This window comes from Engystomops pustulosus, chromosome 2 (genome assembly GCF_040894005.1).
Source record: "Engystomops pustulosus chromosome 2, aEngPut4.maternal, whole genome shotgun sequence".
Taxonomy (NCBI): Eukaryota; Metazoa; Chordata; class Amphibia; order Anura; family Leptodactylidae; genus Engystomops; species Engystomops pustulosus.
This window is the reverse complement of record NC_092412.1, coordinates 59,512,558-59,538,238: the sequence shown is the minus strand read 5'-3', so window position 1 is coordinate 59,538,238 and position 25,681 is coordinate 59,512,558. Positions and strand designations below refer to the sequence as shown.

General features: G+C 40.6%; 1 protein-coding gene across 1 annotated transcript in view; it reads right to left on the bottom strand.

Moving 5' to 3' along the window:
• The window catches only part of CTDSP2 (CTD small phosphatase 2), a 30,959-nt gene extending 15,624 nt beyond the window's left edge, over nt 1–15,335 (bottom strand). The window contains exon 1 of the mRNA XM_072134813.1: nt 14,789–15,335. Within this exon, the coding sequence (XP_071990914.1) occupies nt 14,789–14,852 (64 nt within the window). The 5' untranslated portion in view covers nt 14,853–15,335. The remainder of the gene's footprint in view (nt 1–14,788) is intronic.
• Nucleotides 15,336–25,681: the final 10,346 nt, after the last annotated feature.

Below are 25,681 nucleotides of genomic sequence, written 5' to 3'. Positions count from 1 at the left end.
GAATTCATTATGGCAATTATATCAAAAAGGTCATGAGCTGGGAAGCTTTAGCAAGTTTGTGAAGTTAAGCTTGTCCACAATACTATAGATCCAACATGGCATGTTACTACACAGTAGTTGACACTTTGGACACCAGAGATTGAGAGAATCTTTACCTCACGATTCTTAAGAAGAGGGAAGACGATAGCTGGTGGATCTCAATTACTTTGATTTTCCTGGTGTACATGTTTTCTATGCTTTTGACAGGTCTTTGTTAAAAAAAATAATTATTACTATTCATAACCTTCACTTTATCTGTCAAGCCATCTATACAAGCACAAAGCAAATAAACCAGTGAGTCACTCATTTATGTACAGTCCCAATAATACTTCTTCCCCGGAAGGTCCTTAGCACCATAAAGAGCCACTGCAATACCTAAACCTGTGATCTCAGATTTATCCTACACATCCAAATTATATTATTTCAGTGCTGGATCTTTGGGGGTGTTCCCATGTTAAAGGGAACCTGTCAACAGGGGGCTCTTTTTCACTGATGACAGGATCCAACAGAGACTTAACAATAGATGGCCAAAATGCCTTTATCTTTTCTGTTCAGTACTTAGTTTTAGAATTATGCTCTTGTGAACTTTACCTGGCTCCCTGGCAGCTCGTGCTCACAAGTCCCAGGGGGTTGCACTTTCAAAATGGTAACTCATTTTAATCCACAAGACGCTCATCCCCCCGCTCGTTTCTATTCAGCCCAAACCCACTCCCACATCCTTCTTCTATTCAACCTCCTGCTAATGACTCCCACTAACAACATAGGCTTTGTAATCCTCACATGCATAGAGAGCAGCGAGGCGGCTCGCCTTGCTACTCCCTGCGCATGCATCCCTTTGCTACACTGTCATACTAAGCAGTGCGGACCTGCGCATGCCAGGATTACAAAGCCTATGTGGTTAGTGGGAGCCCATGTCATTAGCAGGAGGTTGAATTCAAGAAGGATATGGGAGTGGGTTTGGACTGATTAGCAAGGAGCGGGGGGGGGGGACGGGGGACGAGCCTCTCATGGATTCAAATGAACAGGCACCGTTACCCTTTTGAAAGTGCAGCCCCCTGGGACTTGTGAGTGCATGCTGCCAGGGAGCCAGGTAAAGTTCACAAGAGCATAATTCTAAAACTAAGTACTGAACAGAAAAGATAAAGCATGCTTGCCATGTACTGTTCAGTCTCTGTTGGAACCTGACAACAGTGAAAAAGAGCCCCCTGTTGACAGGTTCCCTTTAAGACTTCCAGACAGTTTGCCATTGACAAATTATTAAAATTCAGACCTTTTGACCACATGGCAAACAGTTTACGTTTTAAGTACAGGCAGTCCCTGTGTTATGTTCAGGATAGGTTCTTTAGGTTTGTACTCAAGTTGAATTTGTATGCAAGTCGGAACAATTTTATAATTATAACAAATAGATTTTCAATATTTTTAGCTGTCATTACAGACACCTTAGACTTAGAGCCATCAACTAGAGCAAAGCATCCAGAGAGCCTTACCAGACGTCACAGTGGACAGAGAGGTCTGTCTGTAAATCAGGGGTGTCCTTAAATTGGGGATCTCCTGAATATGAAAGTTACTATTTGGACTCTATTACACATTAACTTAGCAAGACAGCAGAACATACATTATACTGTACTGTGTTAAATATGGATACTGTATTATAAAGAGAAGATGAATAATTTAGTATGTGAAAGACCAAGCTCCTACGCACTTTTTAGTACATCACAATTATAGCTCATCAGATTGGCTTAAAACCTGCTATTTAGCTTTTATCTGCATACAGAATCAAGTATTACCTACTAATGCACAATTGATTAAGGTATGAAGGGCATGATAGATTTGGATAGTATGTGACACTTTTTAACAAAAGTGGATCAGATAATGAAAAAGGAGTTAAAATATAGACAAGAAGAAGATGGCAAATAGTGGCTCATAGGTTTTAGCTAGCGATACATCCAGGGGTGCAACATCTATGAGTAGAGTTGAGCCTCTTGCCTCAGGCAGCATCAACTTCAGCAAGATGAGGGGCAGCATTGCCTGCTATAAAGCCAGACAATGTGTGGAAAACCCACTTACTAAAAAAATAACATTATATATAACTTTGGGATGGAGCAGGAAGGTGTGTTGTTCTATAGTTTGCCTCCCGCAGCAGACAGTTTAGATTCATCCCTAATACCTGGCCCTAAATGATATGATCACTGATCATATCACAATATAGTCAAGAATGTGACAGAAGCAATGGTGTATAAGTTTTAGCTAATGTTATGTCATAACTGGCCCTGCACAATATGATTACTGATTACTACATATTTTTTTTTTATTATTATAATTAGTTAGAACACATTTAACAATAGGCATTTTTGTGAGCTAAAAAAAAAAAAGGAACAAAAGAGTAAAAAGATCACCAATAAGAAAAAAACTATTTACACAACTTACTAGAGAGATAATTTACAGAGGGAATGACTTGGGGCTGGCAATGCTTTCATGTAGCATTGACGAGGCAGATGGTGCTCCAATCTGTCTTGTGGATCTTGTGTCACGGAGAAAAGAGAAGAAGGGCACTTCTCAAGCTGTACCCTGGAGAGGCCACCCCGAGAGAGAGGACCCTCGAATTACATGTGCCAAAGATCAACCCGAGGTGAAAGAGAATACGTTTCCTGTCAGCCGCTAGGTAAAACATTGAGTTATTTGAGGGTGCTGGGAGCTTTGCTAAAGCGGTAATAACAATAAATTAGCCTCATAATAAAACAACCCCATTAGCGGGTTTTTAGAGATAAAGAACAGGGACTGGAAAGTCTTTGTAGAAAATGTACAAAGCCCTAAGAGATCATTACAAAACAGAAATGAACATTTAAGATGAAAAATGTCCCTCGTTAAATGAAACGAAAACACAAGACTGTAAGGAAAGAAACATCGGAACTGCACAGAGCTGTACACTGAAGGAAGAAGCACGGATCACACTTTGTGGTATTACAGAAACAAATTGGGTGGTAAAACACCTTAGAGAGCATTTGTTGATCTTTGTCGTCTTATAAATGACACTAGGGTTAGCAATACCAGTACAATTAGGAATAGATTAGATAGACCCAGATGTTAATTTACTTATAATTATTTTTTATATATAATGTTAAAGGAACAGTAATACACAGGGGCGAAGATTCTCCAGAATGGACATCTCGCCATCATGTATAGCTTTAATACATTACATCTCAATGAGACCATATGACATAGGGACAGCGAACTGTTACTACTAGACAATAGCCCGCACCCTACATATCCTGTACACTTCTAGCTTTAGGAAATCTGGTGCCCCACGTTGTCTCCCCAACGATAAGCCGATTCTATAGAATCTCTGGCAGCTGCATGTAAAATCATGGGCAAAACAGTATTCATATCCTACATATTCACTTATACAACCTACTGCTTCATGCAGATCACATTTACAGAACCAGAATTACATCATTCACAATACAAAAACGTAAAATACAGCACAGATTATAATATATTATGACTGATGTACAAATCACGTCCCCTTTGTTTGACTGACAGCTCGGTCTCTTCAAATCTCGGGTATGCGCAGTACAGAACAGTGAGGACACTGATTTTCATCATGACTTCAGGAACAGGGGGCGTACCAACCCAAGACAATGAGCATTATCTGCATACATGATGCGACCCCTCCTGGGATCGATTATGGCAGCGGGAAGGCGTCATGTGAAGTGGAGAGGCGGAAGTTACCTTTGGAATATAGATACTGTCAGAGTGGAAAGACATGGCGACCCTTTGAGCGAACAGACATGTAATGTGCAGCTATGCGTTTCCATAATGTACAATAAAGGCACAAATGAATGTAAATAGGAGCAGTTTTAACCAAACGTCTCAGGGAAAACAAATCCCTATACAACATGCAAAGGGAGATCACTGGGGAAAGGGACTGCACTGGAGCTTATAAGAGCTCAAGGCCATGGAGCTTTGCATGACCCAAGCTGCAAAAGTTAGAGCCGTCCCGAGTTTGTGGCTCGGGCAGTCTTAGTATTGTCATCACGTGTGCAGAGATCTCCCGCCCATGGGATCTCCCGCCCATCAGACCGCCCATGGGATCTCCCGCCCATGGGATCTCCCGCCCAAGGAACTGAAAACCACAAAGGCTTACCGAAGGGGTGATCTATCACCGCACAGCTGTGACGAGTATATGGTCTATGGCAGTGATGGCGAACCTTTTAGAGATCGAGTGCCCAAAATGAGACCTAAAACACACAAGTTTTTCCGAAAGTGCCAACACGGCAAATTAGGCAGTAACAAACCTATTGCTACCAGAATCTTTGAGCTCCAATCCGACCCTGTCCACACCTCCTCACTCTTCAGACAGGACCAAGCAGCACAGGATGGGTCACTACTTGGACTGCCTGAGACTGCAGGAAGGTGTCATGTCAGGCAAACTCTGTGCCTGGGAGACAGCCCGAGTGCCCACAGAGAGGTCTCCGAGTGCCATCTCTGGCACCAGTGCCATAGGTTCGCCACCACTGGTCTATGGTATATGGTTAAGAATTTGATTCTAGAGATTCACACACTTATTTCAGTGTGGCAAAAAGAAAACTTTTTTTTTCCCCATCAACTTTAGAAAACTATTGTTGTGCTTTTATTCTCATCTAGTAATTGCTGGAAAGCAAGGTGCTTTTTACTAGCAGCCATAATTAGGTCTTATATCTATCTGCCTGCAGATAGTGTCCTCTGCTGCTGGAGGCTGCAGCTGTTCAGTGAGGAAGTTTACAGACTAGTCTAAAATAATACTACACGACAGTAAACAGCAGCTGTGCGCTGCACTGAATGCTATATTCTACAACGGATCTGTGTTCTCTATCCATTGAAAAGTAGCGCATGTCCTTGTCCGAACCGGTTTTCATGGAGGCGAGACTGATGCAAATCGGGGTAGATTTTGGGCACGTTTGCCTGCAGGTAGCCTTATATATTGACAGAATAGAATAAATATAACATCAGTCATTTTCACTATTGTGGTATTGTCATACACACTGAAACTACAGGAAGTAAATATCACACCGGAAGTCATGGGTGCGTCTTCTGTATACAACGATCAGCTGAGCTACATATGCACCTCCACGTCGACCAAAAATAAAACCACCGTCATCAAAGGAAACCACCAAACACTAATAGACAAAGGCTATTCATACACTTATAAAGGCACAAAAAGGACACCGATGACAGAAGCGACTGCATTGTCAATATAATAATGACTAAATGACCCTTTAGGCTTTTCTAGGGAAAGTCAAAAGAGGGACCTCATGGCCAATGTAGCATTCAATGCAGGATCTATGGAACATTAAAGGGGTTTTCCCATGAAAGGGAAATTCTCAAATCTCAATTCCCTAGTGATGTTTACACAATCAAGATCATTTTAACCCCTTACATTAAAATTTTACAGAGTTTTATTGCCGTTTTAGCTCCTATCACTCCCTAGGCTGCTCAGTGTAATCCCAGGGTGTGGGTGGGGACTCTCTAAGCAGACACATTATGAACCATCTAGTTCTGTGGGTTACATTATCAGGGTACAGGTGTATATACACTTTCATCTGGCTTCTGACACTGTACTAACACACCGACACATAGAAAGACAGAGGAGTCAGATCAGAGATGCAAGAGATACCTATTACACAGTGGCATGACAGACTTTTACACTGTCAGCCCTGCTACATCTCTGTTCTCACAGATATGTGCCTGCCTCCCCCTTCCTACGGATCACTTATCTGCCTGGAGTTTGTAGTTTGCAGCTTCTCTCTGCTCGCGATATGGTGCTGGCAGGAAGTGAATCAGTGCGGGTCTGTAAGCTCCGTCCTGTACTACAGGCTCAGAGCAGAGAGACAGAAACTCAGCAGCACAGAGTCACACAGGAATCAAAGATGGCGGCCACCCGACCCCAAGTCAGAAGGGTCGTGTCTAGGGGCAGCTGAAATTGTGTATCAGAAGAGCGATCAATCAAGGAGTATTCCCTGGTTTAAGTTTATACTATGCTCAATAATAAATGCAAAACTACTCATTTCACACTATTTCTATAGAACCGCTCCTCAGCATATTATGCCTATGCCTGAGAAGGAGAGTAAAGACAATGAAGGCTACAAACACACAGAAGCATATAATCTGCAGCTGCTGAAAAACATCTGGTCATGTAGATCTAAGGCTCCAGTCACACTGACGTTATCACAGCAAGATCATGGCCACCATTGACTACTATGGCACCTGATCACGATGTAGTGAGCACACTGTGTTTCATCGTACGATGAGGCAAATTCTATCTTTTTGTGTGGCATAGCCGCTCAGGTTTTTATGGTGAAGGGAAGAGTGAGGAGAGTTCACCGCCTTTCCCTTCTCACCTCGGCTGAGTGCTTTGCCCGGGATCCAGTCTGGGTGAATGAGCTCTAACAGTATCTGTACACAGATTTGCTATGCATGATTTCCAGTGTAATACAATAGCAGTGTATGGGATTTATTACAATCCCACATTGGGGGAAATTTATCAGAAGTGTCTGAGGTAAAATTGTTTTAGTATCCCATGAAAACCAGTCAGAGCTCAGGTTTAATTTTTTAAACAGCTGTGGGTAAATGAAAGCTGAGCTCTGATTGGCTCTCATGGGCAACTAGAACGGTTCTGCTCTCAGAACCGTTCTCCCAGATTTGCTCCATTATTTACTTCCGTCTCCAGCAGCAAATAAGTGACCTGTCAATTATTGCTGCAGTAGTCAATCTTTGCAATGCAAAAGCCAAGCTCAACCCTCATTCACCATTTTATACACAAGAATCGAGTCAATCTCATCTTGTCCCTTACGTTTGTGGAATGGTTTTGGGATAATCCATGGGGTAAATTCTGCCCCCTTTACGTTATGTGTGCAGAAGTATATAGCCAGCCAGTAAAGCATCAGACCGCAATATATCCAAACGTTTATTCCTCACCTCATACTGAGCCGATGGGCCTTTAGACTTACCCGATATCAAGCGTCCAATTTTGTTTGTGCTTTTCAAGCAGACAATTGGTGACAGAGCAATAGGCAAAGTCAAGAGCAGTTTCCATAGAAACTAGATTCCAGCTTTTATTCCTCTAGAGTAGGTTAGGAAATGAAAGAATCATTGCATTCTTTCTATGTATTCAACACAGACAGTTCTGCATTCATATGGAAATAATAATGAAGATCTGTATCTTCCTGGAATCAGATAGTCGTGTATAAAGTTACAAACAAAACTTCACTCTGAAGATGGGCATCTGCAGTATAGTGCCAACCAGGGAGCAGGTGCCCACCACAGTCGTCTCCATTATGCCATGTACAGGATATTCCAGAACTTTATTAGAGCACTCCATCATGGCACACATATAAACTGCTCACGGTTTAGCAAAAACGTAAGCAATAAAAATTTACTGTAAGGATTCTTCCTCAAACCAGTTATAGATTATCTTTACTTTTATGGTTATTACATAAAGTAGCACCATATACTTCCATGCAACTAGGATCACTGATCCCACAACATAATGGGGGGGGGGGGGTTATCCTCTTAATAAACTTCTAAAAGTTGGAAATGACATGCACTACACGATGACAGCAGCTACTGAGTATCATAATTGTTGTCAATATTATTGTTTTTTTTATTACTTTCAGAGGAATGTAAATGTCACATGGAATAATCCCAGCAGGAATGAAAGGAAAGTCTACATTCCAATGGGAGAATCTGTCCCACAAAGTGATATTCTCTAGCCCTGGCTTCACTTTGGGGACAAGTAAGCGTGACATGTTAGCCTACTAGGTAACAGTAAAGCTTTATACATACTCACTACATTTCTTATGTAAATAGATGTGCGGGTAAGGCTATGTTCACATTGGCATAGGAGATGAAGTTTTAGCACGTGTGTTTTCCTAAAGACACACACAATTATAGAAAATTTTGTAACTGTTCAATAAATAAAATTATTGACATGCAAGCGTAAACCCAAACTGATACAAATTAAACGATAAAGATAACATACGTATGACTAAAACACACAGAACTGATTGACAAGAAGCTGCTTTCTAGAAACAGATATTCGGCATAGCCAGAATGTAGACGCCAGTGAGCCTTGTACTAAGAGGCAAATGTCTCCAGTTACTACGCCACAAAGTTAACCCATTAGAGAACAGCTGAATGTACTAGTAAGGTACTAAAATAATTTACAATTCTAATGTAAATAGCATTATAGTTGCTCAGCTATGCTGAGGGTATCCTTTTAATCTAAGAAACCAAGAAAGGTCTAAGCAGTTATGTGACATATAGATAGATAGGATATCTCTAGTATTACAGTGCTTCTAATATCGAACCACAATGAGGATTGTTTCTTAATAAGAACATGTGAGAAAAAACACTTTTTTTTGTAACAAGCCAAATTAAGGGAGAACGGTGCCCCCTAATGTACCGTATTACACATGGATTTTCTGTGTGGTCAATACAGTAGTAGTATAGTCTGGGGGATTTATCCAAATCCCACATACACAGGGTAGAAAAAGCAGCTGGTCCAGAATTCAACCTGTGCAATGGAAATGTTTTGAACCCGTTTTTAAGAAGTCCGCTAAAAACCGCATGCGTTTTAAAAACACATAAGGAAGGAAACCGTGAACAACGCAGATAAATTTGGTGCAAGTTTTCTTACTGCTTTAGTGGCTTTCTTTGACAAGGCCAGATGCCCAGGTCAAAGAAACTCACCCCATGCACTTGCAGGATTTCCCTAATCAAACCTCAAATCACTTAACTGAAAGGACATGCTCAGGGCAGTTTAGAGTGATGCCACACGTGGTGTTTTTGGTGCATTTTAGAGCACAAGTTTTCAGTTCGTTTAAAGACACATCCGTTTTTGACCATTTTTACCAATTATCTTATTAGATAAACAGGTTCTAAGCAGCCAAACACATAGTAAACGGTCTAAGGCCGGCACCACACGTGGCGCTTTGTCTGCGCTTGCAAACGCAGACAAAGTCGCGCCCACCGGGGCGGGCCTCGGCCCGATCGCATTGGCGTTTGGAACACCACGTGTGAACGGATCCATAACAATTTAAGATTCGGTCCGGGAAATTCTTGAAGCACACAGCAGGTTTTTGGGACTGAACTCACTCTTGGGAAACGGGCACGAGTTTACATTGTCTAAATATTAGACAGTACAAGTAAAACTTCCCCCAATATACTTTTTATATCTATCACTACCTGAACATAAGCCAACACACATATATACACACCGTATACCACTGCACAAGTATTTACCTCTTGCATTTAACCATACTATGACTGAGCAAAAGGCAACACAGACAAATAGCTGGTAAGTGCATATATATATATGGTATGTGGCCACTATACATGATACCAAAAGGCCCCCCATATGTCCTTGCTTTCATACTGTAGTCAGCTTGATAGTAAAATACAAAGGATTAACTTTGGAGATTAGAAGCTTCTTTGATCTTTTCTGCAGTGTATTACAGCATTGTGCTCCGGATTGTGTGCACAGCATCTATACAATCAGCTATGGAGAGGGCCGATTGGTGCCCAGGTAGACACTGTATACGTTAATATGTGCAATTAAGATAAAGCGTGAAAAATAAACAATATTTACTTGTAATACTCATATCAGTTGTCTCTTAATGTATTATTATTATATTGGTAGTTTTCATGTTTACATCATAATCACTGAACATGGCCTGGAAAAAACATCTGTGGATCTCCACGTCTTTGTAGAGACTGCATACAGCCATGCTGGGATTTGTAGTTTCTATAAAGGCTGGAGAGCCAACAAACAACATGGTTATTTTGAGCCAAGTTAAAAAAAAAAAGCACCTAACAATGGTCCTGTGACACCATCAGCCAGGAAAGTCAATAATAAGCCTGGATAGGCCACTTATAAGCAAAAGAATGAGCGCCTCATTGTGTGAGAAGGCACACGGCAATCCTTACATAGTAGGATTCGTGTCAGTACATGTGTTCTCCCTCCAAATGCTGTTTACCATAGAGGCTTAAGATGAAATGGACTGATACTAAGTCTATATGTGACACATTTCTATTTCCAAATATCTTAGTAGGGAGCAATATACACATCCAGTCCATGTAGTAACCTGAGCTGTAGCTAGGAGTGGATTCAAAAGGAACGTCAAGTATAAGAGACAGACTTCTTCCTCCTGGGTCCACTTTTGGCTTTGGATCAAAAATCTGCTTTAGATAATTACTGTATGTCATTTTTTACATCATACCTGAATAGGGAATGTTCCCTTTATAACCTGGAGCATTCTAAAAATTCAGATAAAGAGGGAGAATCTTTATTCTCAAAGTGTCCTGCAAATGAATCAGCACAATAGAAGCTGCTGTTATGGTCAGACATGGTCACCAATCTTGGGTCGGGCAACTATGGAAGGTTCATGGGAACTGCAGCTCTCTTTATAGGAAATCTACCACCAGGATAAAGAATTGTAAACCAAGCACACTGACATACGGGTGAGTGCCCCACCTTGTTTTTACAATAAAAAAAGTTTCACAAATTATGCAAATGAGCCTCCGGGGCTCCAGACTCTATAGATGTCAATGGAGCCCCGAAGGCTCATCTGCATAATTTTTAAAACCTCTTTTTCTTTAAACCAAAGGCATACGAAGCTACAAGAAGAGCGGCTTCTGCCGGAGTGGGCACACACCTGTATGTCAGTGTGCTTGGTTTACAATTCTTTATCCTGGTGGTAGATTTCCTTTAATGTCCCTGTCCTATCATCAGAATACTCTGAAAGGCGACAGCCAATAATTTGCAAGCCAACTATCAGAATTGATCACATTTCAATTGAAAGTCACAGTAAACATTCTGCGTTAGGGTGATGGCGTTTTTAGTCCTTTTAAAAAGGCATCAGTTTTTGTCCTTTTTTCCCCCAATTCTCTCAATAGATGAACAGGTTGTAAGCAGCCAAACGAATAGGAAAACGGTTAAAAACGGATGCATTTTTAAACGGACTGAAAACGCATGCTTAAAAACGGACTATAAACACCATGTGTGGAATGACCCTTACACCTCTGCTGGAAGCCTCTGGGTAAACCCGCAGCATCAGTGCACATGCTGCAGTTTAACAGTTTTGGGGGTTTTAAAGGGATAGTTGTATCACATTTATCAATACTTTATAACAGGCAATGTATGAGTTTTCCCTCTCCTATAACAAAACATGAAGGCACAGTGGTGGCATTGAAATGTAACCTGGCAAGCTATCCTCTGAGTGACGTAAAATGGCATTAGAAAATAACTAACTTCTTCTAAAAAAAAAAAAAAAAAAAAAAAAAAACTTTCATATATGCTTCACATCTTTCTAAAAGGGGAAGTTAAAGTTAAAAACAGCATTATGCCAGAGAGGAAGTTAAATTATGTGGAGAGATAATGATGGAAGATGTATTTTAGCCATTCCCCCCCCCCCCCCAAATGTTTATACATGTGACTTGCTTTTGTGACTGGGTACAACCTATGCCCCTTCTCTTTTCCAATAGGAATCTCTATACGAGTTACACAATAATAAGGCATAAACACAAGGACAGAACACTGCCTTGTTTGTTACATGAAAATGACATCCAGTATGATGGTAATAAACATGGCAGTGTAAAGAAATGCATCCAAAGATGCTGCAAAAAACTAATCGAAATAAAAAGCATCAGAAAAAGGACTTTAAAAAAACGCAGCCTTGGGTTATTCCACACCCAGGGAAGTCCTTCAGAACCACTTCCCTGCACGTCCATGCGGTCTGTAAACGCTGTGACAAGACCTGCACGAGTGCTGTGGCATCCAATGCATTGCCTGCCAGAGGGGAGCTCTGCGCATGCCGGTGACACGCCAGGAGCCGGTGCACAGTATTCACTGGCGGCATGGACATGCAGGAAGGCTTATCTGCAGGGGCATGGAGTAGCCTTATGGTACGTTTACACATGACGTTAAGAAATGCGTTTTCAAAACACAATACAACAGCTGAGAAGAGAAGAATTGCCCAATTACATTGCTGTCAACATTGCGTTTACAAAAGAAGGTGTCTTTTGTAAACACAATGTTGACAGCAATGTAATTGGGCAATTCTTCTCTTGTCAGCTGTTGCATTGCATTTGAAAACACATGCATTAAAACCAAGTGTGAACACACCCTCAGCCCTCATTCACATAATGCGTTGCATTGCGTTTTTGATGCATTCCAAAAGCTTCAGCCTTGATCACATACTAAGGTCACATTGTGTTTAAACTGCATTTGCTAAAACGCAATGTAACCTCAGCACGTGATCATAATTCAAGCCTTTTGAATGCAGCAAAAACGCAGCAAAAAGCGTGATGCAAGGCAGCCTTAGGAACTCACAGAAGCTATTCCATCCCTGAGTGGCCACTGCAGCAAATTAACATATAAACATATAAATAAACAAGCTCTGTTTTAAAAAAATATAGTAAAAGGTGTATAGGGAGGAGTTAGATTTGGGGACTCAACCGTCTGGATCTACTAAGTAGATTGCAAATGGAAGATTTCCTCCAGAGTCATAACCTTCTCAATTTGAGGTATTTTTGATGGCGTGTTTTTAAAAAGTGGAAGGGATTATCAACTTGTCTAGTTGTGGTCTTTTCTAACTAATACAGGCAGTCTGGGACCATAGTAAAGCATCCAGAGAGCTTCCCCAGAGGTCACAGTGGGCAGAGGGGTGCGTCTTTAACTAGGGGTCGTCTGTAAGTCGGGTGTCCTTAAGTAGAGGACTGCCTGTAACATCAAAATTGTTAATATATTATATATATATATATATACATACACCCATAATCTGGGTCAGTTCACATCTCAGTTTGTCATAGGAGAGAGTAACGGAAACCAAATACCGATGGTAAATAGAAACCCTTCCGTTAACAGACATTGACGTAAGGAATTTTATGAAAAGAATGCTTCCATATTGTGGACGCATGAAAGAAGGGACGCATTTCATACATGCAACTGTATGGGAACTGTAAGGTTACTTTCGTTAAACCCTAAATAAAGATGTAAACAGAGCTTTAAGTCAATAGTCTGCTCAGCATTCTGAATCCAAAAATCACAAATGGATGTTAAACACAATAGATGTACAAATGATATTATTCCTGTGTACGCTCTTCTCCTGGATGTGTATCACAAATACTGACTGGAATACTGCAGTGTGAAACAAAGAGTTTGGAAGCAATTCTAGTATAACGTAATAAGTTCTGATAGAAGTGAAAGATCCCCCCTTCCACTACGATAAAAATAATTGTTAAAAAAATAAAACTAGGTAGGGGTTCTCGCTAGGCACATCCCAGTCTCTTCTCAATGAGGTCTGGAAAACACTGCTCTGGTAGTAGGGGAACTTTCTGGCTGTCACCTGTCAGAGCCTGTTGTGCCCCAACACTTCCACCACCTGCAAGTTCATTTACACAACTTAGAAGGAAAACACATTTGTAAAAACAACAACAACAAAAAACAAGGGCAAAGGGTTCATAGTGCCAAATGTAGATGACCTGTGACAGTTGTCGTAAACATCCCAGATGGTTGATGGCACTGCATTAAATAATCTGAACAAACAGCTGCACCTGATAAGTGCACATCAAAGGGTCAGCTTGAGCATCAAAATGTACACAGCACAGATAGGTTACCCATTAACCCTTCCTCTACCAGCCATACACATCCCACAGCTCACGAAAACACAGGACTGGGATGTGCGGGGCGACGAGCGGTTGTATATAGACAGCCATCACATGGCACCGACAAACTAAACAGATGCAAGGAATCCATTTTGAGCTCAGCACAGACCCTTTTTTCTCTATGGCAAATACATATGGACAAATTTGATGAAATAATTTTAAAGGGCGACAATAATGGGATTGACTATGGGACATATTCTGTACAGCCAGTAGTGGATGGATTATATCTGAGCAGCAGAGGATCACAAAGAGGCAGGCGGTGCGGATACCTGTGCGATTCTGGGAAATGGCTGTTTACGTTTTAGTTAGAAGAGGACGGAGGAGACTAGTTCTTTATATAATAACACGGGTAGAGGATAACAAGACCACATTGGAGTTATTATTACTTATAATTATTTATTATTAACATAGGAGCTCAAAAGATAGCAAAAAAACACTAATATTATATATATAAAATCACACACATATAAATATAAATGCACAAAACTGAAGCTATCAACATAGGTGACAATCAGAGAGAGCAATGTGACACCGTCCACACTGTGTACATAAACATAATCCTACAATACCTGTCAAAGGACCAATTAAAAACAACTGGAAACATCAAAACTTGACGCATCACCTAAAACTAGAGCAAAAAAACACCAAAAGCTTCATTGGCAAAAAAAAAAAAAAAAAAAAAAAACTGTCAACATCGATCATTCAGGATAATAGCAGCAATGACAGGTTGGTAATGATCATCACCAGGCTGCAAACCTTCACCAGGAGGAAAAGCATTATTTGAAATGTGCCCTGATCACACCCCTACACACAGGGAGGGGTCTTCACTTGTTTTCCTCTTCTATAGAATCAGATTTTTAGGAAAGGGGGGTGATCTCGGATACAATACAATGTTGCAGAATAACCATATACATAGCAGGATACATGTTATTATAATTCATGAGGATGCATATAATAGAGAGCAGCAGTGCACACAGCCTATGAAGCGTGTGAGATAATAAACAAGTGCTGATCGATCCAGATCGCAAGCGACGGCGGTCGCAATTACCTTGTTTTGGATGCACCAGAGGCTCTTCTCTCTGCACTTGGGTGATGATACAGCTGCTTTCCATCTAATACTTGCACGGATCCAGTGTTGGTCTCGTCTTCCCAGATCTGATCTGCAGATCTCCACCCCGAGCGATCTCGCCTGCAAATCCCTAACTCTGTCACTCTCACTACACAATCCTCTCCCGCGTAATGCGCTCACGGCCGGCAGCAGCGGAGAATAAGAGCCTACACATAACCTATAGCAGCACATACATACACAGGCAGGTCCCAGCCCAAATATCAGAATTGGTTCAACATGGAGAATCCAGACCGAGAGAAGCAAAACAACAGAGGAAATAGGACAGGCAGTTTCAAGGCCCCCCCAATACTATAGATAAACAACCTCCTCAGATCTGCCTCTTCTGCACTGCAATCCTCTTTAGAGCTGCACCCCGGGAACGTAACTTGGCTTACAACTAAAAGCTATGATCGTCAGAGCGGGGAAAATAAAAGATTTCGTGGAAATTAAGCTTTGTTTTCCTAGAGCAGGGCAGTGTGATCGGGGAGACTTGAAACGGCCGCCAAAGCCGATTGGTTGCCACTTCTGTGGGCAGTATTAAAAGGGCGGGCTCTTACTATGCAGTGTTTATCTAACTACATTCCAGTGCATGAGCCCTGTGCTGCTAATGGGCCGCCGCCGTGCCTCAGAGGGGTCTACAGCAGCCCCAACCTGCTCATAATGTCCCCTGCCCCTCTCACTGCCCTGAGAAGTGCATGTGGACGGCACCCAGTACCGGTAGTGGCATTAGCACATGTCCTGGTCCCTCATAGATTCCCAGTCACAGCTAATCCTGAAAATAAGTGATAAAAAAGGGGCAGATATGCAAGAAAACTAAGTATATGGTGCCCACAACAAGTAGTAATAATAATGGTGACATACTAAAAAAGAATGAGCATTAAAACTAATAAATAGAAATAAAAAGGTATAATGATAATTTGTTTATATAGCCATCATGTTCCACAGTGCCTTACAAATCATAGGGGGGACATATATAAATATAATAAGACAGTACAGAGTTAAAACAGTCATATGAAACGATGGGAGTGAAAGCACGGCTCGCAAGAGCGTACAATCCGTGCGGAAGAAGGGAACACAAGCATTTGCGCCAGTTTTCTGTCTGACTTTACATTGAAAAGAACATGCAAACTGCTTGCACATGTATTTATAAAGTGTCTACGCCAGTTTTGTGTTGCGGCTGCGCTGTGTCCAACAAGACAGAAAAAAATGTGCACCTAAGGGTGATGTCACACTTGTTTTGAACCCGTTTTGAATCCGTTTTTGGCCCGTTTTTTGCTTAAAAAAGGGCCAAAAACCTTTTCAAAACTGTTTCAAAGCGCCATGTGTGGCATCACCCTTAAGGTGCGTGTTAGTGCTTTAGTCAGAGTTTACGCCACATTTATTACTGACATGCGCCACACTTCTACAGCATGAAGAAAGTTTATCAAAAAAGAAATGGTGCACACTTTCAGGGCAGTGCAGGGGGCGCCAGGTTAATGAAGACTGTGCACCACTTTTGATTAATCCAGCGCACTCCACAGGTGAATTGCATGTAGTACAGACTGCCGTAATTTTTGATAATTCTGGACCATTGTCTGTCCTGGGGCCGCACAGGTTTCACAACCTCTGATTATGGTCACTACTTTCCTGCTCTTCCTGGCTGCAAAAATCTTAAAGTTTATAATTTAGGTTACCAAGTAGCATGTGAGCTGGAGCTGCAAACAGGCTGAGATATTGCTTCTGCGTTGTACACCTAACTGCTGCCATGAACCATGGTTCCCATCTAATTTGATAGCAAGAGGCTCGTTCTTTACGGACCCGCACCACTATATCGGTGTTTTGTAGCGTCAATAACACCTTACATAGGTTCGTACACCGAAGTGTGAAAAAGTTATTGGCCTCAGAATTTGTCAAAATATGTTTAAAATCTACTAAAAACTATTTAGGAAACCGATTCCTAAATTCATTAATAGTCTTAATGAGCTCCACATCTATATGTGGCCAGACATATGAGACCTTGTATTTTGCAGTTGATTAACCAATATTGTTTTGGTGTGGCCACAGCTAGAAGGCCCTGCAGCAATGTATCACGTAAATGAGAACCCTTGACATATGTGTTTAGCGGTCTGTCTCCTACTAGATTTCCAATGTCTGGATCAGATTTTAGAATGCCCCAGTAGTCCTCAAGCACCTCTCTGACCTCCTTGTGCAATGTATTGCAAGTTGCAAGCAATTCAGCCTGGCTCCCAAATATTGGTTTCCACTCCTTAGAGGTTCAGGATGATTGCTATCCTATCTAATGAGATTGTTACCTGATTTCGGTTTATGAAACATCCTTATATTTAGGTGACTGCTATCTGATTTTGCGGTCAGCAGGTCTAAGAATGTTATCATCCTGAATTTCCAACCATTGTTTTGGTTTGAGTTTTCCAACCAGATCTTGGAATTCTTGGACCGAGTCATCCCAGACTATCAGGATATCATTGATGAACATCAACCAAAGCAATATTTGCAATTTCCATCTCTCCATATCCTCTGTAAACACAAGGTCCTTTTCCCACCAGCCCAGGTAGAGATTATCATATGATGGTCTCCCAATAGCCACTCCCCTGATCTGGCAGAAGGTCAAACATAAATACATTATGGTCCAAAATAAATCTCTGAAGTGCTCCTCTTGTCTTGAGGAAACACTCCACAGCAAAACATTACTATGAGTAAGGAATGGAGCTGTAGAGCATTTCCACATCCAGATATGTCAGGAAAGTACTAGGTGATATCATAATATCCTTGATCCTCCTCATTTCATACATAACATCACAAACTATGAAGGAAAGCAATGACAAACGGACGTAGGATCTTGCTGATGTTCTTCATGAAGCTCCCAATTCCTGGGATTATAGTGGGTCCTTTTATGGGGTTGCTCCCTGTATTAATCATGGACAATGAATATAAGGTTGCTCTTTGTGGGAATTCCGGTAGTAGAAACTCAAATTCACTTGCAATAATGAGATGATAGGACTTATGACTTAATATGATGTGTTTCAGGTTGCCCTGGTGCACTATATTAGGGGAAGGACTTCATATTCAGATGTGTCATTCAAAATGTTTTTACACATTGAGACATGTGTCCCTGTTCATGTTTAATGTATTACCTCCATTATCTTCTGTCTTTATTTTAATTAAAGGGGTCTGTCGTAAGATCCCAAAAGCTATACTTTCCTCCCTCGATTGATTCATATCTTCTGAATTTCATGTGAGTTTAACCACTGACATGAAGGTATCAATGGGAGTGTGATGGTGGATATTTTTTGGATTGGTCTTGCAAGATAGTAAATGGTTCTTTCCGAGTCTCTCATTATCTCTCCTCCCATAGTCACCCTAGTAATTGGGCATCTGGCAACTCTTCTTTATGTATGTGCAGTTCTGTACATTGTCTGTTATCATGGATCTTGAAGAGTTTTCTCTTCTTCAATTTTCTGCAGGATAGATGCAGGTCTTTCATCCAAATAAAGGATCATATCTGTAGTAGGTACAAAAGATAAACTATCGGGCCCTCTCTGTAGGTTTGAGGACAATTTTCAAGAGGTTCAAGATCTGCATAGTGCGCTATATCATGTTTATATGGGTTTGCAGCCCATCAAGAGATGTCACTGGGGACTCTTTATCTAAAAAAACCCTCTTCCTTGATCTTTCCTATTGGCCTGTCACCCGATGTTGATGGACCTTGTCCGCTTGTGTGGGAAGTCAGAGGTGGCCTGTTTAGACAACGAGATCCAGTCTCTTGCTGATTTGTACCTTGTGTGTTCAAATTGAAGATTCTCTCTTCTTTAAATCACTTTTACATTGGAAATGGTTCCTTCTATGGTTTGTTGGAGAGTATGTTCTTTTTTTTCAAAATCATGATTACTCATAAAGAAATGCCGTTGAGGAGGAATCAGATAACGTTTTCTCCTCATTCAACAAGATAATCATAAATCTGAAGGAAGATTCTACATGCTCCATACATTGTATCTACCCCTGTAGTAAAAATATGATATGGTTCAGCCCTGGATGGTTACTGCTCAGCACTAGACAAGTATTACCAAGGATAATGTGATCCACTCATTCAAACTTAAAGGGAAACTGTCACCAGGGACAGGCCCGGCGTCAGCACCCGGCTGACCTGGGCAAGTGCCGGGGCCCCAGAGCTTTAAAGCGGCCCACCCACGAAGGTCTATTACTTTCCCGCGGGCCGGTCCCACTACCTCCCCTGAATGTAGGCCGCATAGGAGGTGGGCGGAGAGGTAGTGGGAAGAGCCCCCTGCCCTACCCACCTCACATGTTACCTGTCCCAAGCTACCCACCTCTCCTGTATATCTGTGTGTATGTGTTGTATATACTGGATGTGTGTGTATATATGCTGTATACGTGTGTGTATGTGTTGTATATACTGGATGTGTGTATATATGCTGTATGTCTGTGCGTATGTATTGTATATACTGGATGCGTGTGTATATCTGTGCGTATGTGCCGTGTGTATATATTGAATGTGTAGAGTTCACCGTTAAGGGGCCCACTGAGGCTCTATCGCCCAGGGGCCCACTGAAACCTGGAGCCGGCCCTGACCAGGGACCTCATAAACTTCTAGTCTATGATGTTTTTAAAGAAGCACAAATAAAGAATAAACATTTTATTAAAGGAGCCGGGATCCAAACATCCACACTTCTTCTGTGGATACATATCCTGCAGTCTAGCTGGCATTGCAATGCAAAAGCGATTAATTACACTGGTGGTTTTTCGAGTCATTGGAGGAACATACTGGGTCGGTGAGCTGCATCTTTTCTTCTTAACACTTATGGATTGACTACTTTCAGGAAGAAGCAATGGCAAAAACTATAAGTACCAGAGCGATGGAGGATATGGAGCAGGGTAAGGCTCAGGACTTTCTGTTAGATGCTCTGTTTATGGAGAGTGTAACAGAAACTAAAAACAGAAGGTGGAAGACTTTCCCCAATGACTTTAATTGACCTTCCATTATGTTCCGTTAAACATCTGATATTAATAGTGGCACAAAAAGATGGAGCCTGCTGCGCTAATTTATTCACTATTAAAAAAACAAATTGAACCTAGTCTAATTATTCTTCTATTTGTTTCCCTACCCCTGCCCTGAACAGAACTTAATTCATATCCACCTACCTATTAGGGAATATAAGTGATACAATGCTAAATATAAGCTTTACATGGCAAACACATTCCATACATTCACATTCAGGCCACGTTCATGAGTTTAAAGGGGTTTTCCCACCAAAGCAAGTTAGGCCCTATCCTAAGGATAGGGCCTAACTTGCTGATCAGTGGGGCTCAGTGGTGAAACCCTCACAGATCATGAAAACAGGGGGTCCGGTGTGGTCCCACGTACCTCCATCAGACCTCTCGTTGCTCCTTCTCGGCAATTTCCACCAGCTCCATAAAGAACGGTCATGGGCGGCTGTCTACTCCATTACTCTGACGGAGCGACGAGGGGTCCGACGTGGTACGTGCGACCCCAACAGACCCCTTGTTTTCTTCAAACTCTCTCTTCTATTGTCTATCTGAAGAGCAAATATTTTTTTTTTGTTAAGAATGGCTGTGGGGTGGTATCAAAAGGCAAGGGTACAGATGGAGAAGAAGTATTGTGAACAGACCTATATGTCAATGTCCATATGATAAAATTCATTTGCTGGGCAACTAGATTTGAGGATAAATTGGAGAAGGGTGCATGAGAAAGCTTCAGTGAAGACTAGTGCAATAATCTGGTAGATAGATGGTAGATAATGAAGACATGTACAAAGTGTAGAGACATTTTCTTTGATTGATGGTCCTGGGAGAAGGCTGAATAAAATGAGAATGGGTGCCTTCTTTTCCAAAATTTTCAGCTTGTGCATGGCCATTGGGAAGTATCCACTCCAAAGAGCACAGTGGTATTCGAACGGTGCTGAAGAAAACATACAAATCTGGTTATATCTAATAAAATAAACCTCCAAATAGGGGCGTAACTACAGCCGTAGCAGCCATAGCAGCTGCTGTGGGACCCACAGTGTCAGGGGGCCCCGCCATTCAAACTGACACACTAAAGAATGGAGAATGTATATCTGTGATGTGTAAATGATGTATGTGTTAAGGTGTATGGTATATATGCTATAAATTTGTTTATGGCACTGTGTGTGTACATGCTCTATATGTGTGTATGAGTGAAGAACTGTATGTGTATATATATATAAGTATATACATTTGTATATATATATATATATATATATGTATGTATAAATGAATAAGATTGTAACTCGCATGTGTGAGTATACAAATATGTATGTTTTTTAAGTAGGAAGGGGAGCCCCTATTCAGAAGAGTGCTATGGGGCCCTGCCTCTCCTAGTTACACCTGCAGACTTGTCAAGAATAATATTCATGTACCTGTACATAGAATATCCAAATACATAGATTATGATGATTAATTATGATATTTAGTTACTCTTTTAGAATTGTAAATATGGAAGTTGAGGCAGACTTTAATAGTGAACCATATAAGTCCATATATTCATATGCCAATGTAAGGGTGTACACAGTGGAAATAGAAAAGAATACCAATAAATGTCAATCTCTGACTTCTTTGTGGTACTTCAGATTGAAAATAATGGGGCACATTTACTTACCCTGTCCTGCGCGATCCCCGCTGTGCGTTGTCTGACGAAAATGAACGTTGCCACGATTCACAAAGATTGTGCGCCCGATTTCCTGCATCTGTTGCTTTCCCGCTGAGGTCCGCTGGAGTTCACCTTCTTGTTCCCGGTGTATGTAAGTCCATCTGTTGCAACACAATTTTAAAGTGAAATCCCGTGCTCAGTCCGAATTCGTTGGAACGTCCGACGGTCCGCTCCCCTGATTTCTGTTGCATGAAAGTAGGCACGATAGCGCCAAAATCCAATTGCGTGCAACACAATCGCCTTCTATATAGCTGTCCCAGCGGAGCAAGTCCAGAAAATTTCTAAAAGCCAACAAATGTGCGATCCGCTGGACCCTTAGTAAACAAGCCCCAATCTCTTATTAGAGGTAATGTCTTTTGTTGGTCACAGGCCACTATTTATATTACAAGTATTGTTGAGACATGTGGAATAATTAAAAAATGGTAGAAAGCCTATTAAGGCCAGGGACATACATGACAGAGTTGCTGCCGAAAACTAGTTTACCTGTGCTAAATGAGCAAAGGAGCATTCCAAAGGTTAAATTCCATTTTTCAAATCTGTATAAATCGACATGCTATGAAGTGCTATCAATTGATGTTGTGCGTTTTTTTATGAAGCCCTTCAATAAGTGGTGTCCAAGCTGTGCGAGCGAATTTGGTGACAAAACTGAAAGGGTTGTTTTTTGCTATTTTATCTATAAATTTAGGGAAAGACCAAGGCGCATAAGCATAAAATATTATTTCATGGATCTACATAACAGACATTTCTATGACTAAATCAAAATCTGTATTAAATCAATATAGATCTGCATAAGGTTGGTAAGAATTAAGTAATCCCTTTCAGAAATATAACACTTTATGCAGTTTGGGAAATTTCAGAATAGAATCTGACATGTGTGAACATACCCTGAGGGGGTTCCTGTTCTACTGAACAACTCTAGTAAAAGTCTGTCAGCTATCTCTTCTGCCATGTCTTCCCTGTTCCTCAATCTTTCCAAAACTTTTTTTCATACATATATATAATTTATAGACCTTTAAGCAACAAGCTTGTTATCTTGGGCTTATATTTGACAAAACCTAACTTAATACACTGGCCACTTACCATAACTAACAACAGATAGTTTCTGAATTTGCAGCTGAGTGTGCAGCACCAATTTTGGGATTCCATTTAATTTGAAATAACTGTTCATTTCCAAATGAACTTTTTGGAAAACCTGTGTGGTAATATGGGCACTTTTTGTGGTTCTACTCTTTAGGGTACATTTACTAAGGGGCCGCGGACCGCATTTTCGTCAGGTTTCCCGACTTTTTCCATTTTGCGCTGTGTTTAACTGGGGTTTTTGGCGACTTTCATGCAACACAAATCGGGGGCATGGCCGTCAGACAACCCGTATGATTCGGACTAAGCGCAAGATGCAACATCCAAAATTGTGTGACAAGCTTTGCACTCACATGCATCGGAAAGAAGATGGTGAACTCTGACGGACCTGAGCGGGGAAGCGACACATGCAGGAAATTTGATGCACGATCTTAGTGAATTGTGGCAGCTCCGAATCCTCACCGGACAATGCACCTCGGGGATCGCAACGGGACGGGTAAATGTGCCCCTTTGTCTGCAACTTCTCACTCTTTCTGTAGTGTTGAGTGTTGTCTGGTGAGTTCTGTGCTGCGGCAACAGCCAGTGGGTGCCCATAGAAAGGGTTTTGAGTGCTATAGGGCATGCATGCTATAGTTTCACTATGACTATTGTATTGATATTACCCTTCAGTAGAAAAGTGTTTTGCACAAACTATGAAAAATACCATTAGATCATTATCCCCTCTGTGCAAAACTTTACAAATAGATATTGTACAAAGCTGTTTGTAAAAAGTGACAACAGAAGAAATGTAATGTGTACTTAAATATTCTATATTTATTCTAATGTTCTATAAGACTCCATACTTTCGAACCCAGCAGATCAACATTTTTGCCAATTAACCTGTGACAAAGTCCTGGAAAGTGCTACATCCCTCATGAGTCGTGGCACATCAGCAGCCAAAGACAAATCAGATGCACCCTTACTTTTAACCGTAATCCTGCATCATTTGACAGATTAAATTTTCATGAGAGTCTAAGCTTTTGTTGAGATTGCAATACTAAAGAGGTACAACCAACCAAGGACATGGTTTATATTGTCAAGTTTTGGAGTTTGGAGTTTTTTTAAACTTCCAAACAATATTTAATGGGCTCCATCGCCCTCCCAATGCCTCATTCTCCAGCACCTGAATTGACAAGAGTGTGCACTTCTCTTCCAATTTCCCATATGGCTCTTCCTTTTACTACATGCACAAAAAGCAATACAGTTATAATTACAAATTAGGACTACAATGTTGCTAACAATCTGCTAATTATGACATTACTAGGGGTGAGTGGAGGTGGGCAGCAACACAGAAAAGAGGCATTTAGATCAGATGACAGGAGCCTCTGATGCTCATTTGCATAATTTTAAAAGATTACTTTCTATAAAATGAGGACATTAGAAGATTAAAAGAATGGATCATTTTTAAGAGAACACATGCCAGGGTGTAAATGTGCTTGGTTTGAAATACTACATCCTACAAACTACATACTGCAAGTGATAGTTGCATGGCATTGACAATCTGACAATGTAACTGAGTGCCACCATTGTCATGGGAGGAAATAGCTGTAAGTAGGGATCTGGAATCCTCCTTTGACAGTAAACAATGTTGTGTTCAATTTATATGCATTGCAACATGTTTTAGATTAGAATCCTTTGTCAAGCAAGGGAGTCTCATCTGAAATATGTCACCCCACAATGTAGGGGTGAGCATTTCATAAAACTTTTTTTCTGTTTATAAAATGACCTAGTTTGGCTTTTACAAAACATAAGAAGCTATACTCACCATTTCCCATGGTCCCTTGGCCATTAATTCTGTTGATCCTTCCTTCAAGAAGATTTGTACCATCAATTTCCTTCAATCTACTTTCAGAGCATGTGTGATAACTATGTAGTTCATGCAGGCTGAAAACATTGTATAAAAGATCTCTTATGAAAAGAAATGAAGGTTAAATGTAAGTTTTTCATGTGTTATCTTGAAAAAACTTTATGTGTGTGACATGTTTACTTTTGTAATCAGGGTATGTAATCCTGAGCCACATTATGTATTTTCCCAACCTACATCATGAGAAATCTGTCAATCTGACCACGTCAATGTAGAATACACTACAGCTAGAGTAAGACATACCTTGTGTCTATCAAACACAAGCTCACCAGTGATTTCAAAGAAAAACATATTTTCCTCCATGATCCATATATCCCTCGAGACCTATGCAGTTTCAAGAGAGGCTATTCATGGTTGATTTGTAGGAAAGTGGAGTACATTGAACAAGGTATGGTATGTTTCAGAATTTAGAAAGTGGTAAGATCTGTGTACTGAAGGTTGCACACTTAGTAACCAGTCTGACTAAACAAACAATATAACGTGTCAAATATTTTATCTTTTACAAAATTGTGTACAACATGCAGGGTTTAAAAATAATAATAATAATTGATGATTCTGTTATATTGTTTTATATATACAGGAATAAGGCTTTTTTGTGTTTCATTAACTATTGATGAATTAGATGGCTAACTTATTTACATATACAGTATATTGTTTAGCTCTGTTTGTATATTGTTTATTTCCTGTCAACATTTTAGAAAAAACACTCATGTTGACAACCCCCCCATAAGAATGAACCTATCAGGGAGCAATTTGTCATGCTTTGTTCAGCGGAGATCATTGTGCAAGAGTATTATACATAAAGTCATAATCATTTTTGCATTTTTCTCTTTTTGATTAGTGATAAATGGTGTTCTACAGTTCACATAAATCATTTGTTACGATTGATCATGTCTTTTATATATATATATATATATATATATATATATATATATTTCCTGATACAGATTTAACAAAAAGATACACGCCATTATAGCTGGAAAACCAGTGAGTGGTGTGTGTGTAGGGTAAACAATAAAAACCTACTTATTGCCTACCTACAATTACAGTTGCAGTAAATACAGCTTTTTTGTATAACAACAATAATTGCAACTTTTTTTAAAGATATTTTCTGTAATATTTCCTTTTATTTATTTATTTTATGGATCTCTGC